Here is a 20,941-nt window from a genome sequence, read left to right as displayed (position 1 = left end):
TGGTGCTTGCATCAGTGACAGGTGAAGTACAGACAGCGGGTTGTTCATGTATTGCAGGGTCAGGATGCTCTTGTAGTCATGCAGCAGCACTTTTGTGGAAGGTCAGTAAAGTAAAGGGCAATTAAGGGCTCGAAAACTGTTTATTGTATTGTGATATTATTAACTAATAAATGTAACTTACTAAACTGAGATGTTCTCCCTGAGCGCTGTAACGACATCTCTCATAAAGATTTGCAACTTTGCAAAGTAAACAATTATCCAAAAAAAACACTTAGCCTCTTCGCTAATTAGCACACTAAATACCATTGGTATGCTACTTCCGCCGCCTCACCGGAAGTTGTACCCACGTTCTCTTTTATGGTGCGCTCAAGTCCTCCTGGGAAGTTCGTATGTACGAGGTGGGAAGTTGTGTGTACGACGGTAGGTTCAAGTCACTTTTGTCAGAGTATGATGGCGGTGTGCCTTCTCTAAATTAATTACACAAAATAACAACACTTCTGCTTCTAGAAAATGTAGAGCAAAGAATGTGCATTAGTTGTATGTTGCTTTTTTATGTTTTTAATTAATTTATGAAGCCATTGTAAAATTTATTGTTACATATTACATTTTTATATTGTGATGCTATCGTATTTTTCCTGGGAATCAGCTTACTTCGTTGTAAATAGAAAAGCCTGACAATGTCACTGCTAAATACCTGTAAGTATTGTGGTATTTCGCTATGTTTCTGACTGACACGCCCCCAACTCGTACAGATCGGAGCTTAAAGAAAATTACGAGCTTCCCACTGGTATTTACGACATTGTGGTGGCGTTCATGTCGGTTCTGCTCGTAAATACGATCTTTCCGACATGACTTGAACGCACCAATGCAGTAGCGCCCCGCGGAAACAGGTGGATAGGAAATCTCTGAAAAGTCACAAATTTCTGTCCTGACAAAAATTTTCTTTTAGGCTTTCTAATATTAAAACACCCAGGATACGCACACCTTTCAAGCGTAAGTTTAAAATATTCTAACTGACGGCGGTGAGTGAGTTTTTTTTTTAAGGCGACCCTTATTTTAGAACGTTTACCCTTATTGTTTCCATGGCGACGCGTGCGTGTCACGAGCGCTGAACGTAGCCACAATAACACTGTATGAGAGATGGATCACTATTATTTTGTTTTTCCTTTTTTATTTAAAATATTCGCACATTTGCTTACATGTCTTCAACTATATGATATTCCGATTCTCAAATATGTGTGAGTGAGTGTGTTTTGTCGTTTAAAAACCTTTATAAATGATCTTTATCTTGATCTATAATGCGAGATGGGCGCCGCCATCTTAGTTTGCACTGCAGTTCAGAGTTCTGTCAGTCTGATTTACAGCAGGTGAATACATCAGTTTCTCCTGAAATATATGCAAGTAAGTGGCTGGTGAACTGGAAGAATAAGAGAGTAAACTTTATAGTTACTTAGACCCATTATGTGTGTCTGATATGAATAAATGTCGGCAAATTATATTTGAATTCACTGTTTATTGATGCTTCCACTGACGTCTGACATCAGTGTTTATTTTATAAACTCCAAATGTATTGTTTAATGGTGCTTATGCGTATTTAAATGTCTGAAACCTTAAAAGAAACATTATGTGGCTGAAAACACTGCATAGCTGTGATGACAAGAGAGCGCGCGTCCATCTCGCAGCCAGAGCGCGAAAGCACAGTTTGAATCTAGCAGTTATGTGACGTCGCTGAACATTCTAAATTCCATATGTGGAACCGTACGCCCAGGGGCACAGAAATAAACATCCCATATGTGGGAACGTACCGCTCAAAGGGTTAAACAATAAACTGACACCAAGACATTTGAATATGTGTATACGATCCTCCTTCCACACATTTGTAATGTAAACACTGACTCGATACTTCCGCCTACGTCAACCGTGACCTTTTCAACGTAATTGCGTATTACGTTACGTCACGAATGCGCATCGGAGAAAAGAGCAAGGCCAGCATTTGTGCTTATAAAGCTTAAACTTTTTTATTATTTTTTTAAATGACCAATCGTTTCGCTAGATAAGACGATTATTCATCGTCTGGTGTCGTTTAAAGCCCTTTGAAGCTGCACTGAAACTGCCATTTGGACCTTCAACCGTTTGGTGCCCATTGAAATGAATGATATGGAGAAAAATCCTAGAATGTTTACATCAAAAACCTTAATTTCTTTTCGACTCAAGAAAGAAAGACATGGACATCTTGGATGACATGGGGGTTAGTAAATTATCAGCAAAAGTTTATTTAAAAGTGAAGTAATCCTTTAAACACCACTGATTGGCCATTGTGTTCACATGCTTAGCAGATATGTCTGAGATTGGCTACAATGATCATCGCTTCAAAAACCTGAATTGACGCTCTTCACCGAGCGCTTACACAGATACACACGGGAGCATTTGAAAGCAGGCTATATTAGGGATCCGCTAATAGACACCTGCTTTCAAACACTCCCGTGTGTATCTGTGTAAGCATTCGGTGAAGAGTGTCAAAGATGTCTATTTACAACATGTTTTTGAAGCGATGATCATTGTAGCCAATCACAGACATATCTGTTGAGCGTGTGAACACAATGGGCCAATCAGAGGCATTTAAGAATCCGCTCAACAACGCTCAAAATGCTAGGGAAATGCTGGTATTGTCACATTTTTAAAATACCCAAGTCGGTATTTTTTACAACCCTACTCTAGATTTCATTTAATCTGGAAACTGCAGTGATTTGTATGTATTTGTTTTGAGTTTTGCAAACATGTAGGAAGAGGCACGTTTTTCAAATCAGCCTGTGTTGTGTGCATTTATTCTAAATCGATCATTTGACATTAATAGCCAGTGTGAAAATGTGGCCTTTGCCGTCTGGAGCTAATTGGCTTTATTTTTACACATTGCATGAGACAGGTGGTTGTGCTTACACACATTCTTCTAAACAAAGATGTTTTCGACAGCTTGCTGCAGTGCCCCATCTTCTCAGCTTTTAACAGGTTGTTCAGATTATTGTTTACAAATCGTATTCCATGATTCATCCCTAAAGCTGTTTCTTTAAGGACATACAGGTGGCACTAATTGGTGATTTACCTTCCCATGAAATATGGATGTGAGCTGCACATGTTTGAGGATGTTTCTCCATAACTGAATGTGTGATATATCCTCCATCAGATTAGAGTGTGACTCTCTTGTTCATTAACACCAGGGCTATTCTCAGGACCTGCTTGTTATCAAGTGGCACAGCACACGTTAGACCAGTGTGCGTGTGGTTATAAAGGGCAGTGTGTGTGTACTGTTGTTAAAGTGTTTGTGTGTTGTGTAGTGGCAACATGATTACTGGATGTGAGAAAATGGAATAAATGACCAACATATGCATGTTTTCCAGGGTGTATATTTATGATAGTAGATGAAAAAAATGATACATGATATACATCTTTAATATCTTTTGAGGCTTATTTTGCAGTGTTTTTATAAGCCGTTTGATTTGTTAAAGGGCCGTAAAAACTGGTTACACTCACAATGTGGATGAATCGTGTTTGTTTCGAAGACTCAGGATCTATTGAAGAGAACTTATGCAATGCAGAAACTCTTACAAAGCAAAAACAAACACTTGTTTTTGACCCATTACTGCATCTTTCATTTACTGTTTGCGATCTCATGGCCTGTCACAGGAAATCTCTGTGTGCTGTCATGAATAATTAAGCAAGGCGTCTTCTTATAGGATAAGGGCACGCAGTCTCATGAATAATTATTGTCATCGATGTAGGCTACTATAATATAAGAAGACACAAAGACACATAAAGATGAATATAAACCTAGAAGTTAAAAATAATTGTGCAAAAAAAAAAAAAAAGATTCAAATTAACTAGGTTTCTCCTACTTTTAAAACTAACGGATGGTAACATTGTCTTCTATGATGTTCAACACACATAACTGCACTGTAAACCTGAATAAGTTGGCAAAACTCAAAAAAAATAAGGCAATCAGTTGCCTCAACATTTTTAAGTTAAGAAATTCAAAGTTTAAGTAAGCAGAACTGGCAGATTTTTATACATTTTAATTGTTCTTAACTTGAAATGTTTGAGTATGCTTATATATTTCACTTAAAATTATCATGTAACCACAATGTAAACATCTTTATTAGTGTAAAATTAGCTAAAACAAGCTAATTTGCTAACATGTTAACAATAGCATGGTATAACACTTGCTGAATGAGTACAGCAATATAAAACTTTTAATATACTTGCTTTCAAACCAAGCCGCATGAACAACTTGTCACCATTATGGTAACTCTCCAAAAACCAACATTAACAGAAACTTTTCTAAATTAGCATAACAAAACATTAATCACTACTAAATCACACTGAACATTAATCTTGAAAAAAAAAAAAAAAAAAAAAAGATATAACACTTTATTTTAGCATTTACTCTTCCTTTAGAGTGCCAGCAAAGCATGCTGGGAAATAGAAATCCCATCCCAGTTTCAGTAACTTAACTCCCTGAGGTCTGAAAACGTGCCGGTGCGTTTTCAGGTTTTTTTTCACATTGCAGCAAAACAGACTTAAAATACTCCGTCATTTTTTGTCATAGAGACATAAGTAATATATCAATTGAAACTATAGAATATCTTCTTTTATTTGTATACACTCAGAGTAAAAACAAAATGTTGTGCTTTTTGCAAAATAAAGAAAACTAAAATGATGTATGATCTGTCCTCTCCCTCTGAACAAAGTTTAATCTGATAGTTCTCAGAAAATTAACTATAACTTAGTGAATACTAATCACAAAAAAAATAGACTTATGTCTAAAGACACGTTGAAATGTCAGGTTTTAAATCATGTAAGTCAAATCGAAAACAAAAATTCTGTGTTTATGTAATCTGTATGAAAAGAGAGCCATGTCAGAAGCCCGTGATTCAGCTAATTATCCGCTAATGCGGCCACGCCACGGAGCCAGCGCTATTCAGAGGCAAATTCAGAAGCAATACATGCATACATCGTCTCAATCGTGTATTTATTGTCTTGAAAAGTGTTTATCTGTATTTAAAAGCCTGTATGTTAGCGACCTCTGGAAGACATGCTGTTAGTTCCTGATATGTCCTCTTCTTCTTTAGAATAATTTGTGGACTAAATGTGCACAGAGCGCCCTCCGGCTGCAAGTATGAATTGAAAACACCAGCGCTCATAGTGATAACAATGAATATAGAATAAATATAACTCCTCTGTATAGAAAATTGACATAAACATATGAGAATCCATCAATATTTCTCCAAATGTGAATGCTATTAAACTAAAAACCTATAGTCAGACTCTTTGCATCACAGAAATACATTATATTTTAAAGAATATAATAGAATACCATTATTTTAAATTGAGCTGAGACATGATTACAGAGGTTTTTTTCACAGCCTACCTGACTGAAAGGCCTCATTAATATGCACGTCATTTCAGGTCATTATTATGTGATTCTTTTGTCTTCTCAGGTGTAAATGTGCCATTATTCATGATGATTCACGCCTCCACACATACTGTGTTTCTTGACAAAAAGTGTCTTACAAAAACTAAATCAATATATTGTTTTATATGAACAAGTATGCATTATAATTTTTACATAATTTTGAAGCAAAAACTCTAGCCTACAACCCCCAATACCCAGAAGTCTTGTAAACACAGATTTAATATATATTTTTGGCCTTATTTCAGTGACTTAATTTTTTTTGTTTTTTCAATAACCACGCATAAACGTTATTCCTTCAAAAACACAAACATGTACATACATGTTCCTCACATATTATGGTAGCCTAGTTTGTGCTGAATACAGTGTAATGACACTTTTTCCATTAATATGTTTATGAACAACTGAAAAAAGCACAAATGTCAGGGCATGCCAAAACTTCTCCAGGCCCCAAATCAGCCTCAGACTCCAGAGGGTTAAGTTCATCTAAATTAAAAGAAAAAAAGTTCATAAAACTCAAAACAATGAAACAGTTCAGTTTACTTAAAATATATCAGTTCTGTGAAGTTGAAAAAGAAAGTGCAAATACTCATAAAAGTTAATTTGACTGAACTAATTTGATTCATTTAAGTTTGTCCTACTCAATCCAATTAATTATTTTGAGCGTTAGGGTTTACAGTGTTAAAGTTTCAGAAAATTTAGTTTAGGGTTTCATAACCCTTTAAATAGTAATTAGGGCCCAAGCGAAAATTCGCGCAGGGCCCTCTTGTTCTTCTAAGGATTATTAGGGCCCAAGCGAAAATTCGCGCAGGGCCCTCTTGTTCTTCTAAGGATTATTATTATTTTTTTTTTTTTTTTTTTTTTTTTTTTTTTTCCGTCTTCCGGGGCTTTTTGGGGGCCTTAACATGCTCAAAAACTCTTGAAAATTGGCACACACATTGGAATCCGCGGCCATTAGGACGCCGGAGAGGCTGGTACCCGGGCGTGGCAGGGGGCTCGACAGCGCCCCCTTGAAAAAAGTCTGAAAATTTGGTCCATATATTAAACACGCTTGCACGTATTAGTATGAAACTCAGTACACATATAGACCTCATCGGGCCGAACAACTTTCGTGCTCTAAGTTAAACACCACGCCAACAGGAAGTCAGCTATTAAGGGTTGTTTGAAAAACGCATGCTCTGGAATTTGATATACTCCTCCTAGACGATTAATCCGATCGCCACCAAACTCGGTCAGCATGAAGTCAAGACACTGATGATTAAAAATTGCCAGGGGATTTTTGATATCTCGAACGGTTTGGCCGTGGCGAGGCAACGAATTTATGGCGAGAAAAAGGAAACAGGAAATGTGTTATAACGTCTGCATACATATATTGATCTTTATGAAACTTCACGAGTGTGTTCGTTATAGGAGTCTGATCACATGGATGTGACTATTGTGAGTCAAAGTTATAGCGCCACCAACTGGCAGCAGGAAGTGTATCACTTTTTGAAATGTTTTGAGATCACCCTCTTATTTTTACCTGATTTGCTTCAAACTTCATCAGTGTAATGTCAATACACAGCAGATGTAGACCTATGACAGGATTTTTGATATTTGAAATATTGTTGCCATGGCAACAGGTCAAACTGTAATAATATTCTTGAGTGTTTTTGAGGCTCTTAACATGCTTCAAATTGCATGAAACTCGACACACACATCAATATTGTCAACCAGTAGACATGGACAAAGCCATAGAAATGGGCGTGGTGGAGGGGCTCAGTAGCGCCACCTTTTGACAAAAGTGGGGGGGTTAGTTTTTCCTACAATCACCAAACTCGGTACACATATTGTTCTCATCAAGCCGGACAATTTTCTAATTTACATTCATTAGCTCCGACCAACAGGAAGTCAGCTATTTTGGTTTGAATGTTAATTTTTTGAAAAAACAGGCTATGAATTTTATACTACTGCTCCTACAGGGTTTATCCAATTTACACCAAACTTTTTTTAACTTGTTGCTAACACATTGAAGTTGTTTAATTGCAAACGGATTTTGGATATCTCAAACGGTTTGGCCGTGGCGAGGCAACGAATTTATGGCAAGAAAAGGGAAACAAAGTGTTATAACTTCTGCATACATTAATGGATTTTGATGAAACTTCGGCTTAGTCTTCGTTGTACAAGGCTGATCACATGGATGTGACTATTGTGATTCAAAGTAATAGCGCCACCAACTGGAAGCAGAAAATGTGTCACTTTCAGCATACATTGAGATCACCCTCTTATTTTTACCTGATTTGCTTCAAAATTCATCAGAATAATGTTAAAACTTGGCACATGTAATCCTTTGAAAATGGGCAGGGAGGAGGGGCTCTATAGTGGCACCTTGTAGTGCAGTAAATGTGGAGTGAATTTGACATAGTCCTTTGATGTTTAACCGTTTTAAGTGCCTATTGCCCGCTGTGCACAGTTGCCCTGAAGCCACCGGGGTGGCGGTGCCACCGGCTTGGGCCCGCCATCGCTGCTCGCAGCTATATTTATTTATTTATTTTTTTTTTTTTTTTTTTTTTCCGTCTTCCGGGGCTTTTTGGGGGCCTTAACATGCTCAAAAACTCTTGAAAATTGGCACACACATTGGAATCCGCGGCCATTAGGACGCCGGAGAGGCTGGTACCCGGGCGTGGCAGGGGGGCTCGACAGCGCCCCCTTGAAAAAAGTCTGAAAATTTGGTCCATATATAACACGCTTGCACGTATTAGTATGAAACTCAGTACACATATAGACCTCATCGGGCCGAACAACTTTCGTGCTCTAAGTTAAACACCACGCCAACAGGAAGTCAGCTATTAAGGGTTGTTTGAAAAACGCATGCTCTGGAATTTGATATACTCCTCCTAGACGATTAATCCGATCGCCACCAAACTCGGTCAGCATGAAGTCAAGACACTGATGATTAAAAATTGCCAGGGGATTTTTGATATCTCGAACGGTTTGGCCTAGCCTACAACCCCCAATAGCGCCACCAACCCAGAAGTCTTGTAAACACAGATTTAATATATATTTTTGGCCTTATTTCAGTGACTTAATTTTTTTTTGTTTTTTCAATAACCACGCATAAACGTTATTCCTTCAAAAACAAACATGTACATACATGTTCCTCACATATTATGGTAGCCTAGTTTGTGCTGAATACAGTGTAATGACACTTTTCCATTAATATGTTTATGAACAACTGAAAAAAGCACAAATGTCAGGGCATGCCAAAACTTCTCCAGGCCCCAAATCAGCCTCAGACTCCAGAGGGTTAAGTTCATCTAAATTAAAAGAAAAAAAGTTCATAAAACTCAAAACAATGAAACAGTTCAGTTTACTTAAAATATATCAGTTCTGTGAAGTTGAAAAAGAAAGTGCAAATACTACATCAGCTATTTTGGTTTGAATGTTAATTTTTTGAAAAACAGGCTATGAATTTTATACTACTACTCCTACAGGGTTTATCCAATTTACACCAAGCTTTTTTTAACTTGTTGCTAACACATTGAAGTTGTTTAATTGCAAACGGATTTTGGATATCTCAAACGGTTTGGCCGTGGCGAGGCAACGAATTTATGGCAAGAAAAGGGAAACAAAGTGTTATAACTTCTGCATACATTAATTGATTTTGATGAAACTTCGGCTTAGTCTTCGTTGTACAAGGCTGATCACATGGATGTGACTATTGTGATTCAAAGTCATAGCGCCACCAACTGGAAGCAGAAAATGTGTCACTTTCAGCATACATTGAGATCACCCTCTTATTTTTACCTGATTTGCTTCAAAATTCATCAGAATAATGTTAAAACTTGGCACATGTAATCCTTTGAAAATGGGCAGGGAGGAGGGGCTCTATAGTGGCACCTTGTAGTGCAGTAAATGTGGAGTGAATTTGACATAGTCCTTTGATGTTTAACCGTTTTAAGTGCCTATTGCCCGCTGTGCACAGTTGCCCTGAAGCCACCGGGGTGGCGGTGCCACCGGGCTTGGGCCCGCCATCGCTGCTCGCAGCTATATTTTTATTTTATTTTTGCTGAGAGCTATTGTGTAGTAAATAGAATGTAAAAGCTATGAGTAATACATATAAGTTATAGATATTTCCCATTTTAATTTCTAAAACTTCTAATTCTCTAGCTACAGTTCTTTTGCATTTTAAGACATTTCATGTCCAAGTTCATTTCAGCTTGTCCTACAGGGGGCAGCAAACAAGCATTAACTACAAACATATGATGACTATCTTTCTTCTCACACTCTTTCCATCACAATTGTAATTCATTTGCAAAGTTCTCTGAGGAAAATGAAGATGTCTAACTGACAAGCCCAGAAAGTTCTTCGGCATTAGTGGCATCTTGAGTGGGAGGAGATCACACATTTATGGAAGTGTGAAATAGAATGATGGGGTCATTGGAGCTGTCAGTCACTCACATGTTGATGGACTGACTGGCTGAGAGTGCTGTCACTCAGCATGCCGTCCGGTAATGACATCGTCACTCAAGTGGAGAGAGTAACCTTAAGGGGCGGGGCAGAGGAGAAGATGGACAGGCCAGTTAATGGAGGTGTCAGTAAAATTGGCCTTTTTGATAGAGCTGCTAGGCCTAGAGACTAAGTGAGAGACAGTGTAAGGTGATTATGTTCAGACTCACAGACACACCTACAGTACACTTTGATTACTTACATTATCTTTTTTGCTATCCTTCTTGATTGTTTTTAATACTATTTCTGTCTGTCATCTAATTGTGAGTATTCCAGTCCCTTCCCTTTTCTGTCTAAATAGAGATGTAAAACCAACCTGCATCTCGGCAGTAATGGTGCAACAGTCTGATTCGACTACTGGTTACATATATTCGACTATACTTGCCCAAGATTTATCTATATTTATTTGATTGATTGATTGATTGATTGATAATCCAAAGTGCATTTCTGTAGTAGTGGTGCAACAGGTCTGTGTTTAGTTCTACCTATACTCACAGTCTGATGGATGCTGCTGGACAAGGCTGTTGACTCGGCAGGCAAGTTGGCAGCTGGTGGGCTATTGGGTAAAGAGTTGGCATATGGTAGAATAAAGATTAGGTGAAGGCCAAAACTGATTCTGATCTTTGATCACTACTCAGTTGGAGAGACAGGTACCTGAGGCTTTAGTCAGGCTAAACAGAGGTCTGTATGCAGAGGCCATGTTGGCTTGACTGCAAAGTATGTTTGGTCTGGATTCACATTGGCAGCGGGAAACTCATATTGGCCTCATCAGTGTACTGTAATGTTGTCTTACTGATGGTCAATAACTGTTTTAATATGAGCCAAATCAGTAGGCAATCGTTCCTCTTAGACCTTGTGCTTTCTTTTCTGTACATGAACCACACACAGTGTAATGGGAAATGGTTTCTTCATTAGAAGCTCATTAAGGGTGAATTAAGGATTAGTCTGGCCTGGTTGCTCAAAGTCCTTACGATTCCTCTTCCAAAAACACTCATCAGAACCCCCGGCCTTCACAAACTCAACAACGCAAAACAGCTTTATGATAACAGCACCATTTTATTAACTTTATGAATTTAGGAACTAAATTATATATTTTAAAGACTAAAGTAATAGTTGCTGAAAAAGCCCTTGCTGTGCTGTGCTGTACTGTGGTATGTATGTTGCCAGGCAAAAGATGAAGAAAGATATAAAGTAAATATACTACAAACCCGATTCCAAAAAAGTTGGGACACTGTACAAATTATGAATAAAAACAGAATGCAATGATGTGGAAGTTTCAAATTTCAATATTTTATTCAGAATACAACATAGATGACATATCAAATGTTTAAACTGAGAAAATGTATCATTTTAAGGGAAAAATAAGTTGATTTTAAGTTTCATGGCATCAACACATCTCAAAAAAGTTGGGACAAGGCCATGTTTACCACTGTGTGGCATCCCTTCTTCTTTTTATAACAGTCTGCAAACGTCTGGGAACTGAGGAGACAAGTTGCTCAAGTTTAGGAATAGGAATGTTGTCCCATTCTTGTCTATTACAGGCTTCTAGTTGCTCAACTGTCTTAGGTCTTCTTTGTCGCATCTTCCTCTTTATGATGCACCAAATGTTTTCTATGGGTGAAAGATCTGGACTGCAGGCTGGCCATTTCAGTACCCGGATCCTCCTTCTACGCAGCCATGATTGGTTGTAATTGATGCAGTATGTGGTCTGGCATTGTCATGTTGGAAAATGCAAGGTCTTCCCTGAAAGAGACGACATCTGGATGGGAGCATATGTTGTTCTAGAACTTGGATATACCTTTCAGCATTGATGGTGCCTTTCCAGATGTGTAAGCTGCCCATGCCACACGCACTCATACCACCCCATACCATCAGAGATGCAGGCTTCTGAACTGAGCGCTGATAACAACTTGGGTTGTCCTTGTCCTCTTTAGTCCGGATGACATGGCGTCCCAGTTTTCCAAAAAGAACTTCAAATTTTGATTTGTCTGACCACAGAACAGTTTTCCACTTTGCCACAGTCCATTTTAAATGAGCCTTGGCCCAGAGAAAATGCCTGCGCTTCTGGATCATGTTTAGATATGGCTTCTTTTTTGACCTATAGAGTTTTAGCCGGCAACGGCGAATGGCACGGTGGATTGTCTTCACCGACAATGTTTTCTGGAAGTATTCCTGAGCCCATGCTGTGATTTCCATTACAGTAGCATTCCTGTATGTGATGCAGTGCCGTCTAAGGGCCCGAAGATCATGGGCATCCAGTATGGTTTTCAGGCCTTGACCCTTACGCACAGAGATTGTTCCAGATTCTCTGAATCTTTGGATGATATTATGCACTGTAGATGATGATAACTTCAAACTCTTTGCAATTTTTCTCTGAGAAACTCCTTTCTGATATTGCTCCACTATTTTCGCCGCAGCATTGGGGGAATTGGTGATCCTCTGCCCATCTTGACTTCTGAGAGACACTGCCACTCTGAGAGGCTCTTTTTATACCCAATCATGTTGCCAATTGCAAATTGGTCCTCCAGCTGTTCCTTATATGTACATTTAACTTTTCCGGCCTCTTATTGCTAGCTGTCCCAACTTTTTTGGAATGTGTAGCTCTCATGAAATCCAAAATGAGCCAATATTTGGCATAACATTTCAAAATGTCTCACTTTCAACATTTGATATGTTATCTATATTCTATTGTGAATAAAATATAAGTTTATGAGATTTGTAAATTATTGCATTCCTTTTTTATTCACAATTTGTACAGTGTCCCAACTTTTTTGGAATCGGGTTTGTATATTGATCCTCAAGTGTAACCTCTTTTAAGTCAAAAGTCAAATCAGTGACCCTAAATAGTAGAGTAGTGTACATTGTATTAATTTTTTAAACTATTCATTTTTAAGTAAGCACATAGTAGTTAAAGACACCTATATAAAGTGTGACCATATTTTCTAACATCAAACATTTATTTTATTTTATTTTATTTTATTTTATTATTTTACTTTATTTTATTTTATTTAGTTTTACTTTATTTTATATAGAGAGTGGATTGTAAATTTCTAGTTATAAATAAATTGTGTATTAGTGTAAATTAAAGAGGTAGTTCACCCAAAAATAATGTCATTTATTACTCATCCTCATGTCGTTCCACACCTGTAAGACCTTCGTTAATCATCGGAACACAAATTAAGATATTTTTGTTGAAATCTGATGGCTCAGTAAGGCCTGCATAGCCAGCAATGACATTTCCTCTCTTAAGATCCATTAATGTACTAAAAACATATTTAAATCAGTTCATGTGAGTACAGTGGTTCAATATTAATATATATTATAAAGTGACGAGAATATTTTTGGTGCACCAAAAAAACAAAATAACGACTTATATAGTGATGGCTGATTTCAAAACACTGCTTCAGGAAGCTTCGGAGCGTTATAAATCAGCGTGTCGAATCAGCGGTTCTGAGCGGTTCTGAGCTGATTCATAACGTGACATTCTCGTCGCTTTATAATATTAATATTGAACCACTGTACTCACATGAACTGATTTAAATATGTTTTTAGTACATTTATGGATCTTGAGAGAGGAAATGTCATTGATGGCTATGCAGGCCTCACTGAGCCATTGGATTTCAACAAAAATATCTTAATTTGTGTTTCGAAGATGAACGGTAAGGTCTTACAGGTGTGGAATGATATGAGAGTGAGTAATAAATGACATTATTTTCATTTTTGGGTGAACTAACCCTTTAAGTGTAACCTATTTTAATTCAAAAGTCATAACAGTGACCCAAGGACGCCCAATCCTCTAGCTTCAGCTTTCAAATGTGCTGGCGATTTTGCTATAAGGCTAGAAAATGTCTTGGACCATAGATGAAATGGTGTGGGTGGAAAGGCGGCTGTCCGTGCATGGTGTGAAGTAGACTCTTGACCTATGGCAGTGACAAAGTGAAAAATAGCCATGACCTTCAACTGTGAGTGTAGATTCGAATACATGGACTTAATGTGCTCTTAAAGACACACTACAGATCAGGGCATTGCTACAATCTTTGCATTTGCAATTATGCATATGTGTCAGTTTGACTTCAGCAGAAGAGAAGGTGCTAAATTATTTCTACAAACCCCTTTAAACACATGTACGGCCTCACAAACATATAACAATATAAAATCGACTTTATTGTGGGGGGATGTGATGGAAGAAAGGAATAGAAACTGACCATCGTGTCTTCGCTTGTCCAAATAGGTAGAACAGTATGATTAGTAGATATAATAGTAGAATAAGTCTATTATAAGTAATCTCATTGTTACAGCTCTAATCAATTTCATCTGCTCTTAAATGAAAATAGGAAAACGTGAAGAGTGCTTGGATAATAGCATTCTCCATTTGTCTTCACTGTTCTGCTATAGTTCCCATGATCCTCCTCTCACCCTTCCTCTCTCTGGGGCTGCAGCAATTAGGACAATTATACCTGAATGATTGTTTCTGCTCTTTGTCTAATAGTAGCAAATGAGACGTTCCTCAGATTGAATAACTTGCTGAGATCACACACTCGCAGATGAACACACTCTTTTGTTCAGTCATCTAAACCACAGCTGAAGACATCTTCTGCATTTATCTTAACGGTATATGTAGTGTGGAAGAAACATGATCAATATCATTGCTTTTAGTACACAGTCAATAAAAATCATCATCATCACATACACAATATATAATATATACATGTGTATGTATATATGTATATACATACATACATACATATACATATACACACACACATTTTGTTACAGTAGCTGGTATACTAATCACAACAAGTCTTTACTAGGAGATAAACAGGAATCCACAGGAGCATACACCATAGTACGAACAATACCGGACAACACAAGACTAGAAACACAGGGTTTATATACAAGGGATAACAAGGAGGGTGATTAGGAACAGCTGGGTGTGATGATGGTGATCAGTTGCCATGGTGACTAACTGGTGGCGGGAAATAGAACAACAACAAGTCCAAAACGGAGTGCACGTGACATATCGCCCCCTCCCGGAAAGGCGCGTCCTCGCGCCGTGGAGAGGGGAAGACGAAGATGATAAGGTACCAATGGTGTAGGAGGCGGTTCAGGAGGCAGACGGTTACCCGGGAGGAGGCGAGGTGCAGGAGTCCAGGGAGGTGCAGATGATGGTGACCAGGGAGATGAAGGTGATGGTGTCCAGAGGGAAGCCTTGAACAGAGGAAGAAGTAAAACCATCCAGTACACAGCCAAGACTGCGCCCCATGGTGGCGGCGCTGACGGGAGGAGCCATGGTGGTGTAGTCTTATACGCCACCATGGGGACGATCGGCAGTGGCGATGTCATCAGCGTTGGAGCCCACCATGCAGCCGGAACGCCGAAGACTTGAAGCGACCACGAAGACCTTGGCGACCACGACGGAGCCGAAGCGACGACCCCCCCGAGGAGGAAGCGGGTATCCGGAGGGCAGAGGTGGAGCTGGAGTGACCGAGGGCGGAGGTGGAGCCTGAGGGAGGGCTGAGCTTGCCGTCGCAGAAGGGGTGGAGGGCCAGAGAGCAGCGACTGGCCCACAAGTCTGCTGCAGAGGCGTGGCGATGTCCGACCCAGGTGGAGCTGACGTGCCGAGGGAACCCAGCGAGACCGAATGGCCGATGGTACTTGCTGACGACGAGGGAGGAAGGAGCGTAGGTGTAGGAGCCAGGTCGACGGGTCGAGGGGGAGTGAAGAGCTCTGAGGCTGGAGGCGGAATCCCAGGCTCCTCACGCCCAGGAGGAGGTGGCTCCCAGCAGTCCCAAGGTGGAACCCTACCACTGAGAGGAGATGGTGAAACGGAGGGGCTGATGGGAGACTGTGACGACTGGATAGCAGGCGTGGCTGGTGACAGAGGAGTTTGGAGCGTGCTAAACAGTTCTTCAGAATATGAAAGAGTCCCAAAAAAATTTTTGAAGAGGTGGTGGAAGAGGGAGGCTGGGAGGGGCCAGAGATTGTAGTACAACAGGTTGCATATTCACCTCTTCTAAATCAGAAAAAATGTCTCCAGTGATGGCCAAAAACTCACTCTCAGTGGCAGGGGGTTGGGTGGGGCTCACTTCTCTACCCTCGTAATCCACTAAGATTCCCTCGGCGATGGATGGTACAGCCGGCTCGCACACCTGGTCAGTCCCGCGTTGCTCAGGCTCCATGGCGATGTCCCGCTCGGTCGCTCTCGTAGGCGCTGGCTCGAACGTCGCGCCGAAGTCCTGATGCTCATGCTGCCGATCCTCGCAGTCAGGGTGTTGATGGCTGTGCACTGGAGTAGGAGTGGGACTGGCATCGTCGTCGGAGATATCCACAGTCATTGAAGATCCACATGACGCCAGCACCCACTCCACATACTCACGGAGGCTCCCTCGAGGTCCTTCCCTGGACAGCAGCGCTTTGGTGGCGGTGTTGAGGCCGGCATACAGGAAGTTGCAAAGGCTGCTGTCCGGGAAATGTGTTGATGGAGCTAAGAACAAAAAAATTGTCCAAATGTGCCTCGAGGGAGCGGTCCTTCTGCTCTAGGCATAACAACAGATATGCGGGTGTGTACATGGTGACAGGAACGGAAGGAGAAACACGAAAAACACTGAGACGGAAAATAACAAACACACTCCGCAAACTGTATAACTGTTTTTGGTCCGGTATTCTGTTACAGTAGCTGGTATACTAATCACACGACGAGGAGATAGTCACAACAAGTCTTTACTAGGAGATAAACAGGAATCCACAGGAGCATACACCAACATAGTACGAACAATACCGGACAACACAAGACTAGAAACACAGGGTTTATAGACAAGGGATAACAAGGAGGGTGATTAGGAACAGCTGGGTGTGATGATGATGGTGATCAGTTGCCATGGTGACTAACTGGTGGCGGGAAATAGAACAACAACAAGTCCAAAACGGAGTGCACGTGACATATATATATATATATATATAAAGCAATAAGCAATAATTGTTAGGCACGACCATTTATAAAACAGTTACCACACAATACAAATATCAAATAATAAGCCAAAAAATATGTATCAGTTCAATGTTGATGAGGTAAAATCACTTAAAGCCTTCCTTCCACTGGAAAAAATAGTCCTTGACCGTGAACAGCAACAGAAGTTACATTATTACGCCATTAGATGGCGGCAAAGACTTTCTTTATGAGTGAGTCACTCAGTAGCAAAGACTTTTTATATTAAAAAGACAAAATTGTTGTGAACACGGAACAAGACGCAACTGACAAATGCTTTGACTAGCGCTGTCAGTCATGGGAAAACCCCTCAACTGTTAAAAGGACAAGATATTACAGCAGACATTTAAACTGATTGTTTATTATGAACATAAGACTGACCTGAAGGAAAATGCTAAATCTGAATGCAGGTTATAAACTCGCTCACCTGATCTCTTTCTCACAATACTCTTCTACATAATACAGTAAGCTTCAGTGAACAATATCAATTGAGAACATACAGTTTACGTTGCTAAGAGTGGTTGCTAAGGATGATGTGTAGTGATACACAGAATCAAAGGGTGAAATGGTCATAGCTGTGTTTCATCAGAATCAAGGACAGGAACTAACCGTTTTATAAAAATACATTTAGTTTAGTTTGGTTTAAAGCAGATAGCCCATTGTAAAAGATACAATCCACATTAATAAATGAATGAAAAAATTAAAATAAATAAATAAATATAATTTTATTGTAATAAATATATTGCCCGTCAAAAGTCAATGAACATTCATGCTAAATATCACTTGTCAACAGAATATTTTATTTCAGTAATGTTTAAAATTTCATTCCCATCACAGAATGCCATCAAACCCATTTCTGACTGTCATAAATGGGAGGTCCCAAATAGACAATAAAATAGAAAACGCCCACAACGCTCTGCTCACTATGCACCAGACAGTGGACACATACCAGTAAACGGTGAAGAGGGGTCAGGTCGGCCCTCAGGGCCCCCAGAGTGCTAAAAAATTAAGGCAACCAGTGTCCTTCACCTTTTAATAATACATAGTCTGTTTGCTTGAGAATGACAGATTACATCCACACTCAAAAATACACATACTTGGTCAGTCATGCACAGAATGTAGGCCAGATTGGGCTGTTTTTCGGCCTTGAGTTGTGTGTGATGATTTCCATGCACATCTTTTAGCTACAAACACAGGCACTAAAGTTCATAACAACAACTTAGCAATTCACCTGCTAAGTTGAATGATAATGCGGTGTAATTGCACCTACGTCACTGTGAAGTGTAAGGTACCTAAACTATCTTCAGCTGTGTTTTCTGCCTATTTCGGGTGTGTTTGTGTCATAAACCCATAGCAAATGTATTCTTCATCACTTTAATATGTCTCTGCAGGCTTTATAGAGACATATCCCATGCTCCATATGTGATGGAACTGTCACAGACACTCTCTTGAAGATGTCACCGCCATACCGTCTGCTGTAGTGAGGGATTAGATTTGCTTTCTATAATCATAATGCCATAATTTGCTTAGTGCAGCCAGTCCACTGGAGAGATTTTATTCCAGCTTCTGTGGGGAAATGAAAGCAGTTCGCCCACACACACTGACGCACACAGACAGACAGAGTCATGTGTTATCAGCTTTTGTAAAGTCTGTCTTTTTTTAGAGAGAGCAAGAGTGTATATTTGTGTGTGTCTGGAAAAGTTCAATCAAGCCATCTGGACTATAATTTATTTTCAAGACGTTACCTACTTCGATCCCAGACTTTTTCATGACAATCCATTACAAGGTTCAGTTGTTTTGACTGAATCCTTACAGACGTTCTCCAAAAACCTGGATGAAGTACACATTTTACAGACATAGAAAGAGTGTGTGAGTTTGTGTATGTTTATGCTGCACATTTTCAAGTACAGTGCAGGTGTTCTTGGCATTGTCATTTTTAGATCCTGGTGCTATACATCAACTCCATTACAGAACAGACGTTGTTTAGTTAGAACTTCTGTCTAACACTTGTTCTTACTGTGTTTTTTAATTCTTTGTCTATGTCCATGCCAGACGGCAGCTGTGTCGTGTCTCGCTGTTGTATTAAAACCTATTTTTTAGGGCGCTCAAAGGTATTTTACTTTGAAAAATGTGTCTACGTTTCATTTTGTTGTACTTTTTAATGCAAGAATGTGTCCTTTGTGAACAGCCCCTTACTCGTCTGCACTTCCTCAGGCATTGAGGTGAATCCTCGCTCAGTAGACATGCACTTTTAAACTTGTAAAATGTAATACTTCAGAGACTATATAGTTGAATGGGTACAAACTCACACTTTTTTGTTTGTTTAGTCATCTGTTTATATAATGGCACACTTTTTTTTTTTTTTTTTTAAATTGAAGCTTCATTAGAGTATAAGAAGCCCATAAGGTCTTGCACAAAGTACGTTTTCACAAATCAAAGCTTTTCTCTGAACAGCAATTTCATATAATTGATTGACTGACTTTTGCTTGGATCCTATGATTTTACCTGGCACTCTTGTAATTCTGTTTAATTTTACTTTATTCACAAATGTAAGTCGTCCGAACCACACAGTCATGTTATACTCGTATAAACTCTTTGCAAATTAAACTAGTCTCAATACTCTCAATTAAACTAGTATAAACTCTTTGCAAAACAACCTGACTTGCAGAAAGTTTTCTTAGAAGGAATAACCTCCGATTTGCTTTCTTACAGATAAGATCCACATTATCTGAGAAATTCAATTTACAGTCAATCATAGTTCCCAAACACTTAAAGATCTTCACAGTTTCAACAGGTTGATCACATAGCATTATTTCTGTTAGGGGCTCTGGGTAATTTAAAATCAATTCTTTTGTCTTGCAACAAAAGAATTGGAACTTGCTTTACACCATTTTTCAAGTTTTAACACCCGCTCTTCATACTCAATTTACACAGTCTTTTGATAAAAGTGCAACAAGTTCCATGTCATCTGCATATTTGTATAATTTATAATTCTCACTCTGCATTCTTATTTCACTTGTATAAACAGAAAACAACAAAGGTGACAGAACACATCCTTGGCGTGTTTCAAAACATAATATTTCATAGTGAAATTGGAAACCAAGACACACTCTGCGACCTACTCAAAACGGTCTTGTGACCCACTTTTGGGCCGCAACCCACCTGTTGAGAAACACTACTTTAGGGGGTCTATTAAAACTCATTGGGCTCAGGGGAGGCAAGAGAGACGCTACTTCCGTAATATATGTTATATATATATATATATATATATATATATATATATATATATATATATATATATTGGGAGCATATGTTGTTCTAGAACTTGGATATACCTTTCAGCATCGATGGTGCCTTTCCAGATGTGTAAGCTGCCCATGCCACATGCACTCATGCGACCCCATACCATCAGAGATGCAGGCTTCTGAACTGAGCGCTGATAACAACTTGGGTTGTCCTTGTCCTCTTTAGTCCGGATGACATGGCGTCCCAGTTTTCCAAAAAGAACTTCAAATTTTGATTCATCTGACAACAGAACAGTTTTCCACTTTGCCACAGTCCATTTTAAATGAGCCTTGGCCCAGAGAAAACGCCTGCGCTTCTGGATCATGTTTAGATATGGCTTCTTTTTTGACCTATAGAGTTTTAGCCGGCAACGGCAAATGGCACGGTGGATTGTGTTCACCGACAATGTTTTCTGGAAGTATTCCTGAGCCCATGTTGTGATTTCCATTACAGTAGCATTCCTGTATGTGATTCAGTGGCGTCTAAGGGCCCGAAGATCACGGGCATCCAGTATGGTTTTCCGGCCTTGACCCTTACGCACAGAGATTGTTTCAGATTCTCTGAATCTTTGGATGATATTATGCACTATTGATGATGATAACTTCAAACTCTTTGCAATTTTTCTCTGAGAAACTCCTTTCTGATATTGCTCCTCTATTTTTTGCCGCAGCATTGGGGGAATTGGTGATCCTCTGCCCATCTTGACTTCTGAGAGACAC

General features: G+C 39.4%; 1 protein-coding gene across 7 annotated transcripts in view; it reads left to right on the top strand.

Annotated features, from left to right (window-relative positions):
* sdk2b (sidekick cell adhesion molecule 2b) overlaps positions 1-20,941 on the top strand; it is a 397,130-nt gene that overhangs the window by 250,832 nt on the left and 125,357 nt on the right. The window contains exon 1 of one of the 7 annotated variants that reach the window (XM_048171158.1): positions 381-420. The exons of the other annotated variants lie outside the window; for them this stretch is intronic. Within the exon in view, the coding sequence (XP_048027115.1) occupies positions 390-420 (31 nt within the window). The 5' untranslated portion in view covers positions 381-389. Of the gene's footprint in view, positions 1-380; positions 421-20,941 lie in introns of those variants that run through there. 7 annotated transcript variants of the gene reach the window in all.

Source organism: Megalobrama amblycephala, linkage group LG20 (genome assembly GCF_018812025.1).
Source record: "Megalobrama amblycephala isolate DHTTF-2021 linkage group LG20, ASM1881202v1, whole genome shotgun sequence".
NCBI classification, from domain to species: domain Eukaryota; kingdom Metazoa; phylum Chordata; class Actinopteri; order Cypriniformes; family Xenocyprididae; genus Megalobrama; species Megalobrama amblycephala.
Note: the sequence above shows the minus strand (reverse complement) of the source record. Positions and strands in the feature narration are given on the sequence as shown.